We start from the raw sequence: 26,611 nt of genomic DNA, 5'->3' as shown, positions 1-26,611 counted from the left end.
TGATGACTTAGGACAAGCTGATGGCATAAGATGTAAGTACAACTCCAGTTTCATATGCAAAAAAATTACTGCGCTAGCTTACGTGGTTGCAGTTCTACAGGGATTTAAAAATAGTTACGCAAAATGAAGTGTGCCTGCTCCCACTGGTTTTAAAGGGTTAAACACAATTTATAAATCATTTCATTTTATTTTTATTAACATATCTCACCACATCCAAACTTTTCTGGCACACGCCATACCACATTTGCATTGAAATATCCTGCGGGGGACAGCAGGAAAAAAGCATGTCAAGAGCTACTGTGCAAAATGCAAGCTAATCAGCAGCAACTCCATGTTTGGACCCAACAAGGTGAGTGGAATTTGCCTAGCTTTGCTGGTGCTTCAATATAAAGCCATTCACAGATGGGGGTATGCCAAAACATTCATGGTTGATGTTGAACTTTTTGACGGCTTTTTGGATAAAGACAAAATAATCAAATATCTCTCTCTCTCAGCAAGAACTGTTCACGATCGCACCATCATGATAGCAAATCAAATTGAAGCAACACAAATGAAGGACTTAATTGCAGAACCATTCTTTTCTTTCACTTTAGATGAATCAACAGACTCAAGCTGCTTATCCGAGTTCAGCGTGATTGCAAGGTAGGCTGTTGGTGACACACTATGTGAGGAAAGTTTTGCTGAGCTCGCTAAAGAAAAAAAAAATCTACTGATGGAAAAAACTTATTTCGGTGTGTACTGATGGTGCTCTGTGATGGTGGGGGAAAAAGGATTAGTAGCGCTTCTTCGTAAACATGAAAAGACACGTAAGTTTTCACCGCATCCTACATCAGGAGGCGCTTTGTGCTCAGATGCGTGGCGAGCAGCTTGGTGAGCTGGTCACTCGGGTGGTGTAGTTATGTTGTTGCCAAAGCTTTAAATGATCGCCAGTTTAAAACACTGCTGGATGTAGTTGGGAATAATAATTATCGTGGTCTGCAATGTGTGTTAGTTGTCAAGAGGGAAGGTGCTCAACCGTTTTGTGGCTTGTCTGATGGAAATTAAAAAATGACGAGTATTCTGAGTGGCTGCTGGAGTTCTGCTATCTCGTGGACATGACTGAACATCTGAAACAGCTCAGTGTGAAAACGCAAGGTGAAAAAACTTCAACCCGCAGACCAGCTGATTGCCAAAACTTGGAACGCACTTTCCATCACATACCACACACTGCACCATGTGAGTATTGCTGTACTGACAATGTTTTGCTCTACGTGTGAATTTGAGCAGTCTTTACATCTAGAGAAAAATGGTAAATGGCCTGTATTTATATAGCGCTTTTCTAGTCCCTAAGGACCCCAAAGCGCTTTACGTATCCAGTCATTCACCCATTCACACACACATTCACACACTGGTGATGGCAAGCTACGTTGTAGCCACAGCCACTCTGGGGTGCACTGACAGAGGCGAGGCTGCCAGACACTGGCGCCACCAGGCCCTCTGACCACCACCAGTAGGCAACGGGTGAAGTGTCTTGCCCAAGGACACAATGACCGAGACTGTCCGAGCCGGGGCTCGAACCGGTAACCTTCCGATTACAAGGTGAACTCCCAACTCTTGAGCCACGATCGCCCCAAGAACATTAAAGACAACCTACGATTGTGTTTAACGCATGGAAGTCTCAACGCCTGCGTGAAATTTAACCTCACCACATATCAACCAGACTACAAAGCCATAAGCAAAACCATGCAGCACCAGAAGTCGCATTAATGGTAAAAAAAGTACTTTATTCAGCATAACAACGTTATTAAAAAGAATTCAGAGACTTATTGTATTTCGAAAGTGTTGGTCTTACATAAAATGCACACATTTCTGTCAGAAATTATTACTAATAACTATTGAGTCTGTGTTTCCACAGGCCCCGCTAGTTTAGAGACTGACAGGCAGACCCCCAGTGTCCATAAATTCTTTCTCTCTAAACAATTACACACATTCTCAGGCCTACAGCTAAGCCAAACTAAAACGCACAGACAAATCCTTCCCTATTCCTCTGATCTACTGCTGGACCCTCTTATCTAAGTAAATTTAACACATTGTATTCTAATAATTGTTTTCTTGTAATCACACAGAGCACCATAGGAAAAGAAAGGTAACAACCATCAGACACAACCCAAAGAGACGGCGCCATCTTGGATGGTGCCATTGTGCACGGCAAGCATTATTCCATACAGCCATTACTTCAGTGTCTTGATGACATTAAGGCTTGGCTGTCTCTTAACTTTTTAAAATTCAGTGACAAAAAGACTAAGGCGATGGTTTTTGGTAGGCCCACTGAGACCCCCCAATGTGTATTAAAATTCCTTGGCCCAGTATAATAAGCCAACTGTCACAATTCTGGGGGGTCAAAGGGGACTGTGAACTGAAGCTTGACAGTCAGATTAAGGCAGTCATTAAATCAAGCTTCTTTCAGCTCAGGCAGCTGGCTAAAATAAAGCCAATTCTTTAACAGCAGCACTTTGAGACCGTTATCCACACCTTTGTTAGCACTTCCCTGGATTTCTGTAATGTACTTTATATAGGGACCAGTGCTTCATACATTACCATATTTTCCGCACTATAAGGCACACTTAATATCCTTTAATTTTCTCAAAAATTGACAGTGTGCCTTATAATACGCTGGGCCTTATGTATGAATTCCGCTTGTGCTTACTGACCTCGAACCGATCTTAAGTGGTACACGGCGCTCAAAAATCTGTCAAAAACTGTTTTAGTATGACTTCGGTAAGCTATGAAGCGCACTGCTTGATGGATTGTGGAAGCATTATGGCCAATGTTTGCTCTAATTTTTGTTAGACTACTTAAGTGCTTTAGCCCACTTACAATGAAAATTTTAAAAAGTCTTGTTCATGACCTGTGTAGTATGTTAACACTTTTGGAAGTAAAAATAACTTAAACTCCAATTTTGAAAACACAACTTTCTTTTTTAAAAAATAAATAAATAAATAAATAAATAAATAAAGCTCTGACTTGTATTCTGAGTATGAGTCTGTGGTCTGGGAGAGAGTCCTGTAACTCTGTCTGCAAAATACTGTATATAATGACCAATGTTGGGCAATTAATTATATAGTTACTTCTTCAAAAAAGTAACTGAGTTATGCAAACAGCAAAGTTTTTTGCAGCCGTTAACCTAAAAACTATTAAAACTATTTACAGAACAATCAGCTGTTTTGCATCAAATTTGATGCCACACAAATTATTTGTGCCACTCCAAAAAATAATTTCTTTCCACTATGAGATAAAGGAGAACAACAGCCTGATACCTGCAGGCCTGACAATAGGATGTATCACTCCTGTAACACCTGTAACATTCAGCAGTCGCCTCATTGTTCTGACACACACAACAAAACTATTGACTACACTACACACTAACTACACAATATTTGTGCTAAACGTCGCAAATCTCTCACATCTCAAATCACCGCCGTCACTCCTAAAACTTCCCGCCTTCAAAACAACTGTTGCCATATCATTTTTGATTGGTCGACATGGTACATTTTTGGTACGTTTTGGTTTTGTTTTTGCTCACAGTGCTTTCGAGCGTTTTCCTTATAAAACACCGTTTTTACCGTTTCTTCCCACAGTAAATATAAACAAGGACAGTATTCAGGAAGAAAACCAAACATTGCATATATTTTATCATAACTCTGCTTTTACGTGGCCTATCAACACAATTTAAAAACTGGTATAAAGTCCACATTTTTTCCATCAATGATTCGTCTGTCCTGCTCACATCTCCAATGGTTGTACACGTTGTCATTAATGTGGCTTCACTCCACATCCGCCACGCCGCTTTGCTAGCTGAAACACCGGTGTCGGCCCATAAGGACGCTGTCGTAGCCTGTCAACCACTTTGATTAGCTGCGTATATACAAATGTGAATCGCATTATTGGCTGGACTATGGGTTAAGGTGGCATCGTTCTAATACAATATGGGAGCAGCAAATCACTCACTGTCTAACACTGCAAAACAGAATTGTTAAAGTATTAATTTTAATTTCAATTCAGGTTAGATTTTTTTGCCAGCAGGGCGCAATTGTGCACGCGCGCAGCTTAGAGGGAACATTGCCTGCCATTAATTACTTCTTCAATCTTAAATATGATCAACCTATATCTAATAATTGGCTATGTACCACAGGCCTTCAAGCTGGCTGTAGTTAAACCTTTACTCAAAAAGCCATCTCTAGACCCAGCTGTCTTACTCATTATAGGCCAATCTCCAACCTTCCTTTCATATCAAAAATCCTTGAAAGAGTAGTTGTCAAACAGCTAACAGATCATCTGCAGAGGAATGGCTTATTTGAAGAGTTTCAGTCAGGTTTCAGAGCTCATCACAGCACAGAAACAGCTTTATTGAAGGTTACAAATGATCTTCTTATGGCCTCTGACAGTGGACTCATCTCTGTGCTTGTCCTGCTACACCTTAGTGCTGCGTTTGATACTGTTGACCATAATATCCTATTAGAGCGATTCACAGGGTTCAGTGCTAGGACCAATTCTGTTTACATTATACATGCTTCCCCTAGGCAGCATCATTAGAAGACTAACCTTCTGCTTCTTAATTCAGATAAAACTGAGGTTATTGTACTCGGCCCTGAAAATCTTAGAAATATGGTATCTAACCAGATTCTTACTCTGGATGGCATTACCTTGGCCTCCAGTAATGCTGTGAGGAACCTTGGAGTCATTTTTGACCAGGACATGTCCTTCAACGCACATATTAAACAAATATGTAAGACTGCTTTCTTCCATTTGCGCAACATCTCTAAAATTAGAAATATCCTGTCTCAGAGTGACGCTGAAAAACTAGTTCATGCATTTATTACTTCCAGGCTGGACTACTGCAATTCATTACTATCAGGATGTCTTAGAAACTCGCAGAAAAGTCTTCAGCTAATCCAAAATGCTGCAGCAAGAGTACTGACAGGGACTAGAAAGAGAGAGAATATTTCTCCTGTATTGGCTTCCCTTCATTGGCTTCCTGTTAAATCCAGAATTGAATTCAAAGTCCTGCTCCTCACATAAAAGGTCTTAAATAATCAGGCCCCATCTTATCTTAATGACCTTGTAGTACCATATCACCCTATTAGAGCACTTCGCTCTCGCTCTGCAGGCCTACTTGTTGTTCCTAGAGTATTTAAAAGTAGAATGGGAGGGAGAGCCTTCAGTTTTCAGGCCCCTCTTCTGTGGAACCAGCTTCCAGTTTGGATTTGGGAGACAGACACTATCTCTACTTTCAAGATTAGGATTAAAACTTTCCTTTTTGCTAAAGCATATAGTTAGGGCTGTACCAGGTGACCCTGAATTAGGGCTGGGCGATATGGCCTAAAATTCATATCGCGATATAATTTGAAGCATGTGCGATAACGATATATATCACGATATATTCTTTTCTTCTGTATAACGTATTTTCCAAACTATAAGGCACACTTAAAATCCTTTAATTTTCTCAAAAATCGAGAGTGTGCCTTATGTATGAATTCTGGTTGTGCTCACTGACCTTGAACCAATTTTGGCGTGTAGAAATCTGTTAAAAAATGTTTTAGTACAACTTTGGTAAGCCTGCTGATGGACTGCTTGATGGATTGTCAGAGCATTACGGCTGCCGTAGTGAGGAGTAATCTGGGTCCAAAACTCCGTCTCCTTCAGGTCCCAAAGTCAAACGAACACTGAGAGTTAAAAACAGTCTAAATTCTTTCATCTTTAATTAAATCATCAGCGTTGCTGCTTTATCGGGTGTAACAATTAAGTTTAACATCCATGCATCCATGAAAACAGAATTTATTAAATTTAACGGAGTTAGAAGTTAACAGGAAGTTAGCTCGCTAGTTTACACCTAAACATTTCATACCATGTTCTGACAGAGATTTTTGAAACTAATTAAAACGTACAGCTCTGCTACCACTTCCAACATAAATGAAGACAGAAACACTAAACAGCAGTGGCGTTTGCAGGGTTACCGAAGTTGGACTACCTGGTATATAATGTTGTGCTACGTGATTGCTAGCGACACAGCTATGTTAGCATAACATTAGCACAGTGAAGCTGGAGGATGAACGTCAACTTTTTTTCCACTCGATAGAAGTTAACGTGAGGGATTCTGGTGGTCAGGGACAAATGCAATCGCATAGCAGGATGCGATACACGGGCCAAACTTCAGTCAGGAGAATATAATTTACTGATGATAATGGTTGTAGCCGCTGTGATACTTTCTACCAAAACAGGCGCAGCTTGATGACATCATCAACATGCGCTATCGCGATATCGCGATATAGTCAAAATCTCTATCGTTGGCCAAATCTATATCGTTTCTATCGTATATCGTTTATATCGCCCACCCCTACCCTGAATCCTCCCTTAGTTATACTGCGATAGACGTAGCCTGCCGGGGATTCCCATGATGCATTGAGTTTTTCCTTTCCAGTCACCTTTCTCACTCCCTATGTGTTAATAGACCTCTCTGCATTGAATCATATCTGTTATTAATCTCTGTCTCTCTTCCACAGCATGTTTTTATCCTGTTTTCCTTCTCTCACACCAACCGGTCGCAGCAGATGGCCGCCCCTCCCTGAGCCTGGTTCTGCCGGAGGGTCGCAGCAGACCACGTCATGGTACCAAGGCAGCTTTATTAAGAGTTTTTAATAATCTCCTTCTAACCACTGATTCAGGACGCTCTGTAACTCTGTAGTTTTATTAGATCTAACTTCTGCTCTTGATACGGCTAACCATAACATTCTCCTTACAAGGGTAGAATATGTTGTTGTGCTTAAAGGTAATTTTCTTTCATGATTTAAGTAATAGCTATCTGACAGATCCTTCTCCGTCACCATGGGAAAATACTCTTCCTCTTCTCCCCCTGTTAACTGTGGTGTGCCTCAGGAATCTGTATTAAATCCTACACCTTTCTCCCTGCCCATGCTGCCCTTGCGACTTGTCTTCAAAAAACAAAACAGCTTCTACCACTGCTACGCAGATGACATCCAAATCTTCCTCTCTTAAAATTTGGATGGCCCGTCACCATTCTTGCCTTTGTTCGACTGTCTGCGAGAGGTTAAAGACTGGTTATCCCATAATTATCTTACCTTAAAAGAAAATAAAACAGAAATTATTGTTTTCAGTAGCCACATTTCCCTGGGCCAGCTAAATGAAACACTGGGGACTTTTTGCTTTCATTCCGCCAGAAATCTCGGCGTGCTCCGTGATAGCTACTTTTAATTAAACAAGCAGGTTTCTACAGTGATAAAAAACAGCTTTTATCAGCTGTAACAAATATCCAAAGCCATGCCCTATTTACCACATAAAGGACTCAAACAACGTATTCATCCCTTCATCACTTCTAGATTGAACTATTGCAACTCTCTTTACCTGGGTCCCCAACTTTCCCTTCTTCAGTGCTCGCAATTAGTACAAAATTCGGCATCACGCCTAATAACTGGCACCCGAAGCCGGTGTAAGTTAGCAAGGACAGGGACGCTAACTTACACTGGTTTCCCATCAAATATCACATTGATTTTAAAATCCTTTTGCTCACTTTTAAACATTTAAATAACTTAAAACTTTAAATAACCCTAGCTACTTGATCTCCTTGACCTGTATAACCCAAAGTTCCTCCAGCCAACTGCTCCTAATGCAACCAAGGTCTTGTTTAAAAGCCAGAGGTGACCACTTTGCTATTGCCGCTCCTAGACTCTGGAATAATCTCCTAGTTGATATCCGTACATCGAAATCTATTCAATCATTCAATTAAAAACCCACATGTTCAACTTAGCTTTTAAAGCAAATTAGTTCGACTTTCACTCGACCTGCACTACACCATGTAATTCATCCATCCATCCATCCATCCATCTTCATCCGCTTTATCCGAGGCCGGGTCGCGGGGGCAGCAGCCTAAGCAGAGAAGCCCAGACCTCCCTCTCCCCAGCCACCTCCTCCAGCTTATCCGGGGAACACCAAGCGTTCCCAGGCCAGCCGAGAGATATAATCTCTCCAGCGTGTCCTGGGTCTGCCCTGGGCCTCCTCCCGGTGGGACATGCCCGAACACCTCACCCAGGAGGCGCCCAGGAGGCACCCTTGTCAGATGCCCGAACCACCTCAACTGGCTCCTTTCGATGTGGAGGAGCAGCGGCTCTACTCTGAGCCCCTCCCGGATGGCCGAACTTCTCACCCTATCTCTAAGGGAGAGGCCAGCCACCCTTCGGAGGAAGCTCATTTCTGCCGCTTGTATCCGCGATCTCGTTCTTTCGGTCACTACCCACAGCTCGTGGCCATAGGTGAGGGTAGGGGACGAGATCGACCGGTAAATTGAGAGCTTCGCTTTTACACTCAGCTCCCTCTTCACCACGACGGACCGGTGCAGCGTCCGCATCACTGCAGCCGCAGCACCAATCCGCCTGTCGATCTCCGACTCCCTTCTCCCATCACTCGCGAACAAGACCCCGAGATACTTGAACTCCTCCACTTGGGGCAGGAACTCATCCCGACCCGGAGTGGGCACTCCACCCTTTTCCGGCTGAGAACCATGGCCTCAGATTTGGAGGTGCTGATCCTCATTCCCGCTGCTTCACACTCGGCTGCGAACCATTCCAGTGCGAGCTGGAGGCCTTCACCTGATGAAGCCAACAGAACCACATCATCCGCAAAAAAGCAGAGATGAGATTCTGAGGCCACCGGCGAAAGCCCTCCGCCACTTGGCTGCGCCTAGAAATCCTGTCCATAAAAATTATGAACAGAACCGGTGACAAAGGGCAGCCTGGCGGAGCCCATCACCCACCGAACGAGTCCGACTTATTGCCGGCAATGCGAACCAAACTCTTACAACGGTTGTATAGGGATCGAATGGCCCGTAGCAATGGGCCAGACACCCCATACTCCGCAACACCTCCCACAGGACACCCGAGGGACACGGTCGAATGCCTTCTCCAAGTCCACAAAACACATGTAGACTGGTTGGGCAAACTCCCATGCACCCTCAAGTACCCTTGAGAGGATAAAGAGCTGGTCCAGTGTTCCGCGACCAGGACGAAAAACCGCATTGTTCCTCCTGTATCCGAGGTTCGACTAGCGGACGAACTCTCCTTTCCAGCACCCTGGCATAGACTTTCCCAGGGAGGCTGAGGAGTGTGATCCCCTGTAGTTGGAACACACCCTCCGGTCTCCCTTCTTAAAGATGGGGACCACCACCCGGTCTGCCAGTCCAGGGTACTGCCCCTGATCTCCACGCAACATTGTAGAGGCGTGTCAACCAGGACAGCCCTACAACGTCCAGAGCCTTCAGGAACTCGGGCGGATCTCATCAACACCAGGGCTCTGCCACCAAGGAGTTGTTTAACTGCCTCAGTGACCTCGCCCCGGAAATTGGCGGGTCATTCCCTCATCCCCAGACTCTGCTTCCTCCTCGGAAGACGTGTCAGTGGGATTAAGGAGGTCCTCAGTATTCCTTCCACCGCCTGACAATTTTCTCAGTCGACGCCAGCAGCGCCCGCCAGCACTATACACAGTGCAGGTAGAGCACCGCTTTCCCCTCCTGAGATGCCTGACGGTTTGCCAGAATCTCTTCGAGGCAGTCCGAAAGTCTTTTTCCATGGCCTCTCCGAACTCCTCCCACACCCGAGTTTTTGCTTCAGCCACTGCCCGAGCCGCATTCCGCTTGGCCTGTCGATACCTGTCGGCTGCCTCCGGGGTCCCACAGGCTAACCAAGCCCGATAGGACTCCTTCTTCAGTCTGGTGGCTCCCTTCACCTCTGGTGTCCACCATTTGGTTCGGGGATTACCACCACGGCAGGCACCAACCACCTTGCGGCCGCAGCTCAATGCAGCGGCTTCGGCGATGGAGACGCTGAACATGGTCCATTCGGACTCAATGTCCCCCGTCTCCCTCGGAATGCTGTTGAAGCTCTGCCGGAGGTGTGCGTTGAAGATCTCGCAGACTGGGGCCTCTGCTAGACGTTCCCAGCACACCCTCACTACACGTTTAGGTGCACCGGGTCTGTCCAGCGTCCTCCCCCGCCACCTGATCCAACTCACCACCAGGTGGTGATCAGTTGACAGCTCAGCCCCTCTCTTTACCCGAGTGTCCAGAACATATGGTCGCAGGTCTGGTGATACGATTACAAAATCGATCATCGACCTGCGGCCCTAGAGCGCCCTGGTGCCACGTGCACTTATGGACACTCTTATGTTCGAACAAGGTGTTCGTTATGGCCAAACTGTGATTTGCACAGAAGTCCAATAACAAAACACCGCTCGGATTCAGATCAGGGAGGCCGTTCCTCCCAATCACGCCCCTCCAGGTCTTGCTGTTGTTACCCACGTGAGCATTGAAGTCTCCCAGCAGGACAACAGAGTCTCCAGGTGGGGCACCTTCCAGCACCCCCCCCAGGGACTCTAAGAAGGCTGGGTACTCTGAACTGCCACTCGGCGCATAAGCGCAGATGACAGTCAGGACCCGTTCCCCGACCCTAAGGCGCAGGGAACAAACCCTCTCATCCACCGAAAAAACCCCAACGTATCGGCAGCAAGCCGAGGATATTAGAATACCCACCCCAGCCCGCCGCCTCTCACCAGGGGCAACTCCAGACTGAGACAGAGTCCAGCCCCTCTCCAGGAGACTGGTTCCAGAGCCCAAGCCATGCGTAGAGGTGAGCCCGACTATATCTAGCCGGTACCTCTCAACCTCACGCACTAACTCAGGCTCCTTCCCCACCAGAGAGGTGACATTCCATGTCCCTATTGCCAGTCTTGGCAGCCGGGGATCAGTCCGCCAGGGCCTCCGCTCCTGGCCGCCGCCCAGCACACAATGCACCCGACCCCTATGGCGCCTCCTGCGGGTGGTGGGCCTGCGGGAGGATGGGCCCATGTCTCCTCTTCGGGCTGTGCCCGGCCGGGCCCCACACCATGTAATTGGAATTTTACATTGGAATTTTACTAATTGTTTCCCGTACTGCCCGCATTGCTGTACTATTGTGAAGCATTTTGATGTACATTAGTCTTTTAAAATGTGCTATAGAAATAAACTTTGATTGATTGACATGTGCTTGTATTTATCTTTAAACCTATTGTATGGCTCTCATGGAATTACATTTTCAAAATATGGCGTTCACGGCTCTCTCAGCCAAAAAAGGTTCCCGACCCCGTCTTAGAGTGATCATAATGATTACAGTCATGTGCACTGAATACACTGTGATCATATCGAAAATATCCACTACTTATAATGACACAGCTGTGTCAACTGTGCAGCTGTGTTGATATAATGAGTGAATGATTTGATCTTTTCACTGCCTGCTGTGTTTCCTCGACTCCTGAGCAAAGATAAAGAGTCAGTTCAGACCTGCAGTTGGTCCTCATGGTGTTTTGAACTTGAATTCAGCCTGATTTGTTTTTCATGTCTTCTCCTCCATCATCAGTTATCAGGAGAGCAGACAGTCAAAGTACAAGAATTCAAACAAACACAGAGATTCTACTTACAGAGCAGACACAGCACAGATGTTTCCTTCATCGTCCTTCTCACTCATTTGAGCTTTTTTTCATTTCTGTCACTGACACCAAGTAAAGCCCGCCCTCTTCCTCTGAGCACCAGCTTTCTATTGACTCAAATGCAGAGGTGGGATACTAACTTCTTTTCATCGTGTAAATATTATTATTTTATGTATGTTATTAACAGATTAATTTTAAGATGTAACCAGACCATGTTCCATTTTAAAATCAAACTGATTATATATTTTATCTGTGATCCCCTAAACATTCCTCAGTCCACATGGATAAGAAGACAATTTTTTAGAAAATGTCTTCTGCTGTCAGTGAGCTGTAGTTTGGTTCATATTGTGGACATCCCATCCACTCTAGATCACATGTTCATAAGTTTATCATTCATCACTACACACACAACTGCTCTAGTCTACATGTTTTTGCTATAGCTGAAAAGTGTTCATAATTTTGTTAAGTCCAACCTAACATCCAAAAAATACTCTTTTAGCCAGACCAGAAAAAAAGATGGAAGGATTAAAATTTAAGAAGCTCTTGCCAGAGCTGTTTTGTTTCTTTTTTCAGCTTAAAAAAGATTTTTTTTTTTTTTTTTTTTTTTTACAAAAAAGACTTTGCATTTTCAGATAATGTCTGTGCGATTGAGATAAAACCTCTTCACACACATTCAGCACTGAAGGGGTTTTTTTGTTGTTTTTTTACATTCAGTGAATTTTTCTGCTGTTCCGGTTTTATCTTTGTTTTCTGCAGAGAAATGAGACGTGTATTGGTTAGCCAAAACCAAACTGGAAAATTCCAGTTTTCAATCTAGAACTTTGGTGTAAAAGTTTTGTTAATCTGACTATAACACTATACTATAATAATAATAATAATGCATTGGATTTATATAGCGCTTTTCAAGGCACCCAAAGCGCTTTACAATGACATTATTCATTCACGCTCATATTCACACACTGGTGGAGGCAAGCTACGGTTGTAGCCACAGCTGCCCTGGGGCAGACTGACAGAAGCGAGGCTGCCATATCGCGCCATCGGCCCCTCTGGCCAACACCAGTAGGCGGTAGGGTAAAGTGTCTTGCCCAAGGACACAACGACCAGGACAGAGAGGCCGGGGATCGAACCGGCGACCTTCCGGTTACAGGTGCCCTTACCCAACCCCCTGAGCCACGGTCGCTATAACTGTTAAAATAGTTATATTATCAGTTATATTATTTTGCTGATTTTTAATATACGTTTTAAACTTCTCTCATCCACAAATATACAGAAAGTTTCGATGAGTTTGTGGATGTCTTCTTGTCTGAGGTGCTTGGGAGACCAGTTAGAGACCAGCAGCTGGATGTTAGTGGTTGGACTGGTGGACTACTTCAGTGAAGCGTAGATAATGTCTGGCTCTGGTTTAAAGTCTGAACACAAACAGTGTTGAGCTGATGGCAGCATGGCAACCACGGATGGTTGAGCAGGCTGTTATGGGCCGATGGTGGCACTCACAGCTTCTAAGCCTCTAACCGACACTGACAGAGGCATGGAAGACACATATGGCTGGACAGACTCCTCAATGCCCCCAGTGGAGACAGATGCAGCCAGCAGGTGTGGAGACCCCTGGCTGAGTCTAAGCAGGGTCAGCAGACGAGGAAAGAGTAGAACCTCAGACGGCCTGTAAACTGGAACAGGGACCAACCGGGACCTAGTCCCCCTCACCCAGCAAACTAATGAGGTGCAGGGGATGGCTGGACCATAGCCGCCTTGGGAACAGAAGCACAGAAAGGCAGAGGAGCAGGCTCAGACAAAAACAGTCTGTGTTTTCAAACTTGAAATTAACAGACCCTGTGTTTTTAGACCAGGAGTTAACAGACTTGGAGTCAGTAAGTCATGACTCGAGAGGAGCAGAATGAAAAATTATTTTTGCCCAACAAAATTAGCAGCCTTGGAAAAAACAGTTTTAGATTTCATGTTCTTAACAGGTTTTGAAGAGTGTTTATGTTTTGATATTAACCATCTCAGGAGGAACATGAGAAAAGAATAATTTTCACTCCCCACCAGGAGTTGCTCGGTGAAGAAAGAGTGTCGGTGGCATGAGTGCTGCTTTCTCTGGGAGAGGGAATTGACCTGTGCCTTCAGTGTGCAGGACAACAGCACCGAGGCTGAGGAGTCTATGCCCGCAGACACCACGAACAAGGTTTGGATACTGAAAAAGATAAAAAGATTTAAAAAAAAAGAAGCTTTATTTATTTATCCAAAATTATTATTATCATTTGTTAAACCTGATGGGTTTCAGATTTGTTTTCCATGGAATGCAGGTTATGTTACAGCAAATTTACAACTCTTACTTTCCATTGTTATTTAAATGATTTAAAATGACAGAAAATCCTTTACTTTCTGAGAGATGTCCAGTTTGATATCCTGAACTTTTATAAGCAGCTTACCACCTCTGCTGAAAAACATCTGATTAGAAAGGACCTGTGGGTGTTTCTGAGAAAATGGAAGGCAGACGACCACAAAGGTGCCATCTTCTTTTAATACAGACTGAGACGCTTCACCACACAGCACAAAGGAAACTTGTTCTCACAACATGAACACTTCTGTTAGCCAAACCAGGACACACTGTGGTGAGAGGTCTCATCACAATAAGACTACAGTTAACTGGTGTCAACAACAGGAAGTTGTTTTTGTGGTTTCACATGCAGAAAGAAGTGAAAGAAAATTATTGTATCATAGTAGTTTAAGCCTGGTCAGTTTTTCTCCTTAGCCACCTTGTACTGGTAATGAAGTCTTCCCGTGAACATCTTGTTTACATTCTAACATCCTAAATAACTCTGCCTAAGGATTTAATGCTCAGTTATGGCACTGCCAAAAGTCACAACACAAGATTTAAAGTGTTCCAGAGGCTGAAACTACACCATTAGTTATGGCCAAATGTGTTAACCTCTTAAGCCCCCCAACGCCCCCTGATACGGGGGCAACAGGCAGGAGATCAGGTAGGTTCAGCTTCTCGTCACTACCAGATCAACTGCCCATTTGCGCATGTGGCTTCGACAGTCTTGGTCGTTGTGTCCTTGGGCAAGACTTCACCCGTTGCCTACTGGTGATGGTCAGAGGGCCCGGTGGCACCAGTGTCCGGCAGCCTCGCCTCTGTCAGTGCACCGCAGAGTGGCTGTGGCTACAATGTAGCTTGCGATCACCAGTGTGTGAATATGTGTGTGACTGAATGTGTAAAGTGCTTTGGGGTCCTAAGGGACCAAGTAAAGTGCAATGTATTCCCAATTTAGGTCATCCCTCCTAATTTGAGTTTTGGTGTTGTTTATAGTATTCATGTGTTGTGTTTTACGTTTTACACCATCCTCCCTCATGGTTTATTTGTATGGCCACTAGAGGGAGATGTTGGACCTGAAATACTAACAGTGATACAAGCAGATCATCAGTGATGCTTCCACAGCTTGTCATAAATACAATTATCATGCTAAGCACGTGATGTAGGAAACATTATGGCTGCATTTACTCAAGTCTGAATAAAGATAACTGAGATGCATGCATAACATGTTGTATAGAGTGCTATAAGTAGAAAAGCAATGAAATAAAATAGTTAAACACCCTTTTTGCAAGTGTACTTAAGGAGTCATGGACCTTTTGAAATGTGTGAAGTTTCCTGTTATTTCAGCTGACAACTTAAGACTCAGTCTGACAGATGGTTTGCTGTCAGATCTTTGATCAAAGACTTGCACACAACCATAACAGTCACTTAAATTGTCTGTGAAGGTTCTCAGTCATCCAGGTCATTGTAGTCTAAGGAGCTTGTTTACCTGTGTGATTTTGGTGAGCATTTTTTACAACCAAAAAATATATTTACATATTTCAATATCATAGGGTTCAGGGTAATGCGTTAGCAGAATTAAAAGCACATAGTTTAACTATGCTGCTTGTCACATTTTCTTCAATAAGTATGTATGTGACTTGATCTTAATCTCATTCTTTTTCACTCGTATGCTGCTCAAGCTTTGTAATGGCTGGATTACTGTTTGCTGTGGATGTGGACACGGTCTGCTGGAAACCTGTCAACTAAGCAGTCATTCCTGTTATACTTCTTTGAAATCTGCCACCTAAGGCGGATGCGAAGTTTTAGTCAGGCTTTCTTTGTGTCAGCTGGCTTGATTCAACCCAAAACTGTCATGGTCTGGGTGTGTCACAGTATTTTCCACAGCCCCTCCTCCTCCCAGGATCACCACTTGAGACTGTTTAAGCCTGCTGTATTTAACACCAGCGTTCACAACCAGTCCTTGCCAGATTGTCTGCTAACCTTTGTTAGTGCATGGCTCCATGTTTACTCATGTTTTTCACTGTCCATGTATTTACCTCTGCTTTCTTGTGTCTTCAGTGGTTCCTTGGAAAACTCTGTCATCGTCACAGTAATTTCACTCATCTGGATGCCTCTCCTCACGTCTCTACAGGTGGTAAAACTCTGTTTGTCCCCCCTGCTGTCTCTGATTGGAACTTCAGATCATTACTCCTCTGGACTCCTCAGGAGTCATTTCCTCACCTTCCCCCTCCTGTGAACAAGTAAGGCTGTTTTTATGCTTTGACAGTGGATCATTTTCTTAAACCAGTGGCCACTCCATGCTTTTCCCACTGAGGACCATGGCTTCAGACTTGGAGGTGGTCTTTCTCATTCCCACTGCTTCACACTCGGCTGTGAACTGCTCCAGAGTGAGCTGGAAGCCATCACCTAATGAAGTGAAGCGAGATCGATCAACTGCAGACCAGACAACAAACGACGGAGGCTCCAGAAAAGTGCAATCAAACGATGAGTTTATTAACACAGGAGAAGATATGTCAGCATATGTCTTCTGACAAAAATACATGTCGAGAACACTTTTAAAGCAGTGGGGTATCCCCCCCCATGTCGTCAACACAAGTCAAAAGTTCATCGTGTACAGTCAATGGTATATCTTGTACATCTTCAATAGCTATAAACAGACATATAACTTCTCTTTTCTGCAACACCTTCCATGCAAAGTCATAGTCTTAAGCCTTCAGGGTGTCTGAGGGCTGGTTATCGCCTCCAGTCATCTGCTATGTTCTCATCCTCCCTCAACATCTATCACCTGGACACTCTCACCAGTGAAGCTTAAAACACTCTTGGATGGAACATCAACTCTAAACAAGCACAGTTATGCATTGTGTATAGAATGAACTCAACCTGTGAATACAATGAATGTGATGACAAACATATTCAATGCAATATGAACCCTGTAAGCAATATTACTGTTAAAATAATGCTGTAAAACATGTTATTAATGCATTCATCATAAGGCAGATTATATGGTATCAATAAAAGAATCTCTGAATCCCAACAGAAGCCAACAGAACCACATCATCTGCAAAAAGCAGAGATAAGTTTCTGAGACTACCCAAGGGAAAGCCACTTGGCCACGCCTAGAAATTAGTGGTGGACAGATTGATCCAAATATCGATTGTATCGATACCAAGTCGACATCAGTATTGGATCAATACTAGCCTGGGCAAAGGACTTGCCGCTCCCCTGTCAGCGCAAAGCAGGCGCACTTTGCTCCCCCTCCCCTGTCTTATGCTTAGATGTTGCACTGTCACGTGACGTGACTTAGATGCTTTGGGTTTTTTTAAGTTGTTTATTCATTATTTATATTTGCATCAGTTGTTCATATTGTTGAGAATTTTAATTGTAATTTCTGTATTATAGTTTCTCAACAGTACTTGCTTTAATTTGTTCACTGGTTTGCGTTCACTGTAGGTTCAGTGAATGCTGAAATTGCACTGATTAGAATATACTGGACATTCAAAGCTAAGATTCAGCGCACTGTGTTAGAGGCTGGGATTTGATGAATTCATCATATATACAACCTTTAATCATCATTTATGTCCAGTTGAGAATGAATCTGTGCTCTCACATATTAAATGAACTGAAATCAGTAGTGTGATCTCCAGTCTTGATATAAGGAATGAGAGAACTGACAGCTGTTATTTTAATCAGCCTGTCTCAGTTGTTTTAACTCTAAGTACCATAGAGTAATGTGGTAACATCTGGACTGACGAGTTTACTGTCAGCATTGTAATCGCTAGTTTAAAGGCTGTAGGTTGCAGCCATTGCTTTAACACTGTATAAATGTAACAGGCCTCAGTGCTGGTTCTAACAGTCTGAGCTGCTTCCAGCTTTATTTGTGAAGAGCACAGCAGCTTACAAAACACGTAGCTAGCTCGTACAGCTGCGACGTAAAACTTTCATAAACTAAGATGTCCTTAAAATAACGGGGCTACATGCGGTGATGCTAGCGTTAGCCATGTTAGCACGTTACCTTCAAATGGTGGTCATTTGAAGGTAACGTGTTTCGCTGCAGGGTCCCTTCATTCTTCAGATATCCGTGTCGAGACGAGTGTAAATCTTGAGGCTGAACAGTTTATTAAATTGGAATTTGAAAATGAATTTATGAATGCAGATTTATTCTACAATTTATTATTTAAGCACAGAATTCTTTATTTCGATGCACATGACTCTTGTGATCCTCCATAGTTCTTATAGCTGGTTTATTCTATTATTATTCTATAACTTTAAATAATTCAGTTTAAATAAATAAACACTTGACACGTATAGAGTATCACTGTTTATTATTAGGAAGCAAAAATGACAAAGACGCTTGCACAGGAAAGTTATAAAGTAACCATTAAGATAAGAAAACACCCAAAATAGCAGAAGCTGCACATGATGAAAGACATGATACATTTAACCTTCCCTTCTTTTATTTAAATAATTCTGTTCTGTCATTAAACAGCTAAACATTCAACGGAAATAAACAATAAACCTGATAAGGAAATGACCTGGAAAAGCCTTCACAAAGACCCATACTTTCCCTGCATTAAAAACATGTTTTAGGTCCTCCACAGAGGTTTCAGTCTTTCCCAAAGGAAAATGATGATGATTGCAATTAAAACATTTTAATATATTCTTATATTGCTTGATTTTTAACTGTTTACAGACTAAATATGCCCACCCCCACACATTTCCAATCAAAACCAGAAACCCTCCAAAGATGTTAAAAAACAAACAAGGGCTGTGTGAGACATTTGCAGCTGACTACCTCCTGCTGGATTCCCATCACTGTGAACTCACGTCTGTCTTCAGAGCATCTGGCTTTTTGCAACGAAAGGTGGGATGAGTGGGACGAAGAAAAGGTTCTACCTTGGTGCTTGGCTGTATTTGTGTTGTGCGTTTTTTTTCTCCTTCTGCCTTTTGTGTCATTTTTATGTAGTAGATTATACTTGCAAAAGAAACCAAAGACAGCACAATAACAACTTTCAGTCCAACAGTCCCATCCTTTCCGTGCCCTCCTGGCTGACCTGAAGGTGAGAAACAGCTGTGAGGTCTGCAGGTGAGAAACAGCTGTGAGGTATCAGCTGCTACACACAAAGTCTCATCATCAACATTTTTAGAAATAAACAAGCTTCAGCTCTGATGACAGACAACATCTTTTAATGTATCTTGAGTTTTCAAGTCGCAACCGGACACCTCAGAAAATAACTGAATGTGTCCAAAGCCAAAATGAATTTGACTGACTTACCTGGTGGAAGAACTTTTAGGTGGATGATGCTGATGGGATCAGTCTTTAAAATGTCTAACTTTCTACCATCTCTCACTTCCTGGATGATGCAACACTCATATGTTCCACTCTCAGCTGTCGTCACATTCTTCAGAATCAAAGACACATCTCCATCCTTCATCTGTCTGTCTTGCAGATCCACCCGGTTCTTTAATGATGGATGCTGATAATATGGAACAAACTCTTTTTCCCAGTACCAAAGTATGTATTTTGCCTTCAAGTCATGTCTGCTCCACTCTACACCTGTTATGATGATATTGTTTGGAGCTCGACATGTCAGAGTGACGTTCTCTCCAGACTCAGCTGTGATGTTTTTTTGGCCTGAAAGAGAAAGAAAAACAAAGAGCAGAGAGGTTAAAGAACTAACTGATAACTACAACAGCCAATCACAGACAAAGAAAAAATACAAACCAAGAAAAAGACGTTATATATGTATATGTCTCATGTTTCAACTAGTTCTTCAACATGCAGCCCTTTACCTACTTCTGTTCTTCCTAAATGTTTATAGTACCTTAGACAACTAAGTTACTATAAACATTTAGGAAGAACAGAAGTTAATCTACTCTTTTCTATAGGCTGTAGCCAGTTTTAAAGTATAAAGTACAACTACAAAGATGCAAGCTTTCGACTTTTATTCTCCTCAGAAACATCAGACATCAAGACCCAGGAAGCAACTTCATCTATACTAACAAACTGAACTCTACCAACTCACTTTGAGGAACAACACTCAGGTAGGCGGTGCTGATGGGGTAACTATCCAGACTGGCTCTCTTCCTGCGGTTCACGCCTCTCTGGGCCACATAACACTCGTATGTTCCAGTGTCATTAATCGTCACATTCTTCAGAATCAAAGACATGTCTTTATCCTTCATCTGTCTGTCCTTCAGATGCACCCGGTCCTTAAAAGATGCATGCTGGTAATCTGGAAAAAGCTTGTAGTCCCGATAAAAAAGGACATATTTTGGCTCCAGGTCAGCTCTGCTCCACTCTGCAGCTATTATGGGGTTGTTGCTGCTTAGAGCTCGAAATGGCAGAGTGACCATCTGTCCCATCACAGCTATGATGAATTTTTTGTCTGAAAGAGAATAAAACAGAGTGGTTAAAGGACAGAAGTGATCGCTAGAGCAGCTAATCTTATATATTTATATATATGTGTGTATGTGAGTGTGTATAACCTGAACTCTGCGAACTCACTTGATGGAACAACACTCAGATAGATGGTGCTGATGCGGCGACTTTTCGGACTGACTATCTCCCAATCGAACGATTCGCTCTGGACCACATGACACTCATATGCTCCCACGTCATCAGTAGTCACATCCTTCAGTATCAAAGACACGTCTCCATTCTTCATCTGTCTGTCTTGCAGATCCACCCTGTTCTTAAAAGACGGATGCTGGTTTTTTGGATGAAATCGCTGATACGGGTAAGAAAGGACACATTCTTCTCCCAGGTCAGCTCTTTTCCACACTACAGTAATGATAGGCATGAAACTGGTGTGTTGAACTCGACATGGCAGAATGATGTTCCGCCCAGAATCAACTGTGATTTTTTTCTGGTCTGAAAGAGGAAACAACACACAGAGTAGAGAGGTCAAAGAACTAACTGACAATAACTGACTATATATAAATACGAACTATATAAATACATATACATATAAACATATATCCTTCGGCTTAGCACACAGTCTTAAGGTGAACTATATATATATATATATTGAAACGATGGGACTAGGCGTGAGTTTCTCAAAATGCGTCATTGAGTGCAGCACGGATGAGATCTTGAAGAACCGCACGGCTGCCGTGAATAGTCAGAACAAGACCTCTGAGTGCAAACTGGATTATATATGGAGGGGCTCACTTGGAGTAACACCTCTGGGCGCAAATTGATCACATCTTGGGAAGCGCACTGCGGTTGTGAGTTCTCAGAACCTGCTCTTTGAGCACAAGAATGACAACATCATGGAGAAGCTCACGGCTCTCCAACGGGAGATTGAGAGACCAGTGTTGGACTGTTAGAACAGCTTTGAAATTCATATGAGTTGTTCGCACTACAGTAAAAACTATCATCATTTAATGTGGAGACCCCATCGGCGCCAGCTGCGGTCTCAAGGCTGGAGCTGAACAACAACACCCTGATAATGACTGTGTTTAGACTGTTCTTCCCATTCAAGGCCACCTGGGTTGGCTGGAAGACTTAGCCTGGCAGGGCGAAGGACACTGTCTCAGCTGAACTCTGGACACATACACACACACGCACACAGACATATATACACATGCAGACATACACTCATCCCCCCTCCCTCTCCAAACGCCTTCGACCCTTATTCCCTTCCGATGCTGACGGTGGATCAAGGAGACCAGCACATAGGCTCCAGGCCCGGATGTACCGTCTACATTGGCTGTCTCTCACCCTTTACCCACCCCTGTGGCTTCTCATGTGTTTCTTTGGTGTATTAGAGTTTTTTTCATGTGCTGTGTGCAGAGGTGTTTTTTTCTGTTCTCAAACTGATCTCCCTGTTGGAGCTCAGTCTGGGGGGAGTTATTTTTTCTCCTTATCTTTCCTCATGTTGTGCTTTTCCATATTATACCCCTCTGACCTGTCTTCCCCATGTGATGTTTGTGTAATGTATGTATGGTCGGAGGGTAAGACGGCGCTGGCACGGCTGGCAGCCTTAACCCAATTTCCCTCGGGATGAATAAAGTATCAATCAATCAATCAATCAATCAATCAATCAATCAATCAATCAATATCCGAGCTATCAACACCTACACCATGCCTGTGATCAGGTACACTCCTGAAATAATAAGTTGGCCAAAGGAGGAGATGGAAGCCAGTGACATCAAGACATGTAAGCTCCTTCATGCATGGAGGGTTTCATCCCAGGTCCAGCACCCGGAGGCTGAACAGTAAGAAGAAGGAAGGAGGCCAGGGACTGGTGAGTCTCAGTAACACAGTCCATGATGAGACAACAAACATCCAACAGTAAATCAGGAAGATGGCCCCAACTGACTGTGTGCACAGTTAATACCTCTAGTATCAGGTGTTGGGAAGGTTACTTTTAAAATGTATTCCACCACAGATGACAGGATACATGCCCCAAAATGTATTTGGATTACTTAATATATTATCATGCTTTTTACAACTATGAATGTACTATTGGTGTGTGATGTATTACTGTTACTGAAGGTTACTCGCCATACTAATACGAACTAGATCTTTTAATCCTAATATAAAATGAGTAACAGTAGGGTGGACATTAGGTAAGGCTGCACTTTTTGCAGCAATCTCGTTTAGAAAACTATTCCAGGCGTATATAAAACAGCTCCGCGGCTCTGAACCATAAAGGCATAAAACCGTAAAGGGACCTCTGGCTAATACGTCGGGGTCCGTGTCGGGCTCATAGCCAAAAACTAGCTTTACTTTGTTGTCTGGGTCAACTTTGCTAGCGAGAGACAGCAAGAGCCATTGAAAGGCTGCTCCAACGGAACTTATTGTTTTGGAGGAAAGCACGAACACAGTCGAGTCTTAATAGTTTACTTACAACTGGGCTCGTCAGGCACTCTTCTTGGCTGCAGTGGTTATTATTATATTTACATGCTTCCAGCTCCCATCTCTGCTCAGTGACAACTCGTACTTTTTGACTCTCCTTTTTCTCCCTCCCTCTCACAGACACATAACTGATATGGCAGTCGATTCTCCCTGCAGAACGGACTACACTACACTGCCCATGAGGCTAAATTCTTTAGGGCGTTGCCTGTAACACTCTACCTATTGTCTTCATATTAAATCATTTTTTCAATAATAATTTTTAAAAACATTTCTTCACGTCCTTTACGTGGGCCACAAGTAGAGGTGACATGGGCCACCAGATTGAGACACAGACATTAGAGCCTCTTAATGCGTGTTTTGTTTAGGTTCTACCGGCATGGAATTACCAAAAATAGAGAGGGCATAGTCTAACATATGAAACAGGAAAATACCGCTGTGTAATCTATTTATTTCAACAAAGTAACTGTATTCTGAATATCACCCTTTTAAACGGTAACTGCAATGGAATACAGTTACTCATATTTTGTATTTTAAATTCGTAACACTGGTACATGTATTCCGTTACTCCCCAATACTGGTGGTACCAGAAAGCCAAAGAAGAAAGGACGGGGAGCCATGAGGCATAATGGAAGGACAGGCACCTGCACGGTATGTAGCACTGACAGATACAGGAAGTGGTTGGCATCCTGAAATTCTACCAGCAGCTAGACAGCTGGACCGAAATAAAGCACAGAGACACTGATCTTGGCATGGCATGCTATTTTTTCATGGTCAGTGTAAATGTGGGGTATAGAAGATTATATAGGTCCCTCATCCTATTCATGTAAACCCCTCCTTCATGTAAAACTCAAACTTACCTGGAGGAACAACAGTTAGGTAGGTGATTCTGATGGGGTGAATATTCAGACTGGCTAGTTTCGTTTTTCTCTGGTCAACGTAACACACATAGAGTCCTGAGTCATCAGCCGTCACATCCTTCAAAATCAAAGACACGTCTCCATCCTTCATCTGTCTGTCCTTCAGATCCACCCTGTTCTTAAAAGATGGATGCTGATAATCTGTATCAATCTCATCATCCAGGTAAAAAAGGACATATTCTGGCTTCAGGTCAGGTCTTATCCATAATGCAGCTATGATGGGGTCATTGCTGTTTGGAGCTTGACATTCTAGAGTGGCCGTGGACTTATCACCTGACACAACTATCTTGTTATTGTGGTCTGAAAGAAGAAACAAAATAGAGCACAGAGGTTAAAGAACTAACTGATCACTACAGCAGCAGCCAATCACAGAAAAGAACAGGGGTTGCTATGGCAACCTAGACATCTCTTCTCAACAACAGATGTCTACAAATGCACCTGTCTTTTACAGGCTGTAGCCAGTTTTAAAGTATAAGGTACAAGGTACAAGGATCCAAGCTTTGTGCACCTCAGAAACATCAGACATCAAGAACCAGGAAGCAGCTTCATCTCTACTAACAAACTGAACTCTACCAACTCACTTCGAAGAGAGACAGTCAGGTAGGTGGTGCTGATGTAGTAACCATCCAGACTCGTTGTATTGCTGTGGTTCGCTCCTTTCTGGACCACGTAACACTCGTATGCTCCCGCGTCATCAGTAGTAAGATCCATCAGAATCAAAGACACGTCTCCACCCTTCATCTTTCTGTCCTTTAGATCCACCCTGTTCTTAAAAGATGGATGCTAGTAATCTGGAACAAGCTTATTGTCCCGGTAAAGAAGGACATATTCTGGCTCCAGGTCACGTCTGCTCCACTCCACAGCTATAATGGAGTTGTTGTTGCTTGGAACTTGACATGGCAGAGTGATGGTCATTCCTGTGTGACCTAATGTGACTACCTGGCCTGAAAGAGGAAACAACAGAGTGGTTAAAGAGATCGACGAACAACCAGTCACTTTAAAGTGAGGAGCTACTGGGAGATCAGGGAGCTTTTTACTGTACATTGCTTCAGACAAATGCAAGGGGCACATTCAGTCAATGACTGACTGTCTAGTGAAGGAATGTTGTGCAAACTCACTTAATGAAGGGCTACTGTACTTACAGCACCACTGTTTCATAATTACTTATTATTTAGTCTATAAATACATCGTTATACTTGGTCTTCATTAGCTTTACCTCTGCTGTGGAAGTGACAGAAGCCATATTCTGAAGTTAGTCAGATTTTTGTAGGCATTTGATATTAACAATTTTCAGTCACCTAAATAAATTATTCTTCAATCAGAATACAAAGTAGCATAATTATCATGCATGATAATTATGCTACTTTGTATGCACAGGCATGCCTGTGTTCATCAGCCAATAGGATAGTTTTAAATTTGAAACCAGTGTTTAATGTTGCACCAAAATTCAAATTGATTCATGTGCAGCACTGAGTGGTCAATCATCCGTTCCTGTGTTTGGTGTCAGGAGTGTTCAATTGATCGATTTTGAAGAGTCAAATGATGAGTCAAACACCTTATTTTAATTTTTAGCACTCACTGGACCTAAAGCAAAAAGCCAGAGTTAACAGAAGAAGTGTACTACCTCTTGTACTACCAACTTAGCTTTTTTGACCCAGCTTTACAATGATTATTACATCTCATTACATCTCACTTGAAAGTCTGGCAGTGAAGCTCAGAACAGACATCTGTGCTCCACTCAAATGAGTGATAATGCATTATTAATCTGTAATCTTGCAACAAAGTCTACTAAATTCAACTTCTAAATTTATAAATATCGGTTCTGCCTTCAAAATGTGTATCTAAAGCTTTATGCTGAAAAATGTTCTATGAATAGTGAAAGTTAAGGTAATGTGCAACAGAGTTAGTTTAAAAGTACATTTTTTCCCAATGAGTAGCTTTTAATTGAAGATTTCTTTTTTGCCAACAGTTTACTGTACCAGCCCACTAATGACTAACCCCTGTGCAAGAACTGGTTCAACCTCACTTTTTATCTCTGTAATAACATAAACTTGTGCAGAGTAGCAAGAACCAGATTTGTTTTGATGTGAACTTGGGAATGAACTGTAGGTGTAGAAATGTTTGGAAACGAAACAGACCTCAGATCAGTCCTTAAGCTTTAACTCTCGGCAGATGTGGCAGGTCATACAGCCCAGTTAAACACACCTTTAAAACAATGAACGGAATCCTTGAAGAGTGTTAATAATTTATAAATCTGAAATTTAATCTCACCTGCAGAGACAAACGAGAGGCAGACAGACAGTAAAGTCCAGCAGACAGATGCAGACGTTACAGCAGACATTGCTCCTTCGTTTAAACTGTAATAAATGTCCAAAAGATGATGGTATTTTTCAACAATTACAAAATCCCTGAACTTAAAATCTGATGTTTTTAAAGAAAGCTGAAAGTCTCTTAGTGTGATACCAGTTATCAGTTAGCTTGTTCTTGCGATGGTCCAGACTGGCCAGCGTTTTTTTCTCTCTTCATTTCTGTCTCTATCGTCCTCCTGTCCTGCAGGTGAAGTGGAGACGGAGACTGTCTTCTTCCCTGTCTTGGCTCCGCCCAGAGGCACAGTCTCTTCTGTTGATCCTGTCACCTGTTTGCTTTAAAGTCTTTACTTCAGCAGATTTAAAGACCAGATATAATTTCGTTGCCACTCTAGTACTGTGACATTGCAATGGATATTTCTCTTCTGTCACATGTTTTTGACATCTAAACTTTACGAAACAAGGAATTGTGACAGGTTTTAGGAACTAGAAATGGATCAGTTCCCCTTTTTGGGAGCCAGAGCCTTCAGTTTTCAGGCCCCTCTTCTGTGGAACCAGCTTCCAGTTTGGATTCAGGAGACAGACACTATCTCTACTTTCAAGATTAGGCTTAAAACTTTCCTTTTTGCTAAAGCATATAGTTAGGGCTGGACCAGGTGACCCTGAATCCTCCCTTAGTTATGCTGCAATAGATGTAGGCTGC

General features: G+C 43.0%; 1 protein-coding gene across 1 annotated transcript; it reads right to left on the bottom strand.

The window, feature by feature from the left end:
• Positions 1–18,127: 18,127 nt before the first annotated feature.
• LOC120437478 lies at positions 18,128–26,408 on the bottom strand. The gene is made up of 8 exons (XM_039608066.1): positions 26,066–26,408; positions 25,874–25,959; positions 24,184–24,546; positions 23,543–23,902; positions 20,328–20,693; positions 19,846–20,208; positions 19,095–19,454; positions 18,128–18,873 (listed from the first exon to the last, which is right to left on the bottom strand). The coding sequence occupies exons 3-8, from the start codon at positions 24,341–24,343 to the stop codon at positions 18,632–18,634; spliced, it is 1,851 nt and encodes a 616-aa protein (XP_039464000.1). The 5' UTR covers positions 24,344–24,546; positions 25,874–25,959; positions 26,066–26,408; the 3' UTR covers positions 18,128–18,631.
• Between the last annotated feature and the right edge of the window lie 203 nt (positions 26,409–26,611).

Source organism: Oreochromis aureus, linkage group 3, assembly GCF_013358895.1.
Source record: "Oreochromis aureus strain Israel breed Guangdong linkage group 3, ZZ_aureus, whole genome shotgun sequence".
In the NCBI taxonomy this organism is placed as follows: Eukaryota; Metazoa; Chordata; class Actinopteri; order Cichliformes; family Cichlidae; genus Oreochromis; species Oreochromis aureus.
This window is presented reverse-complemented; position numbering and strand designations above follow the sequence as displayed.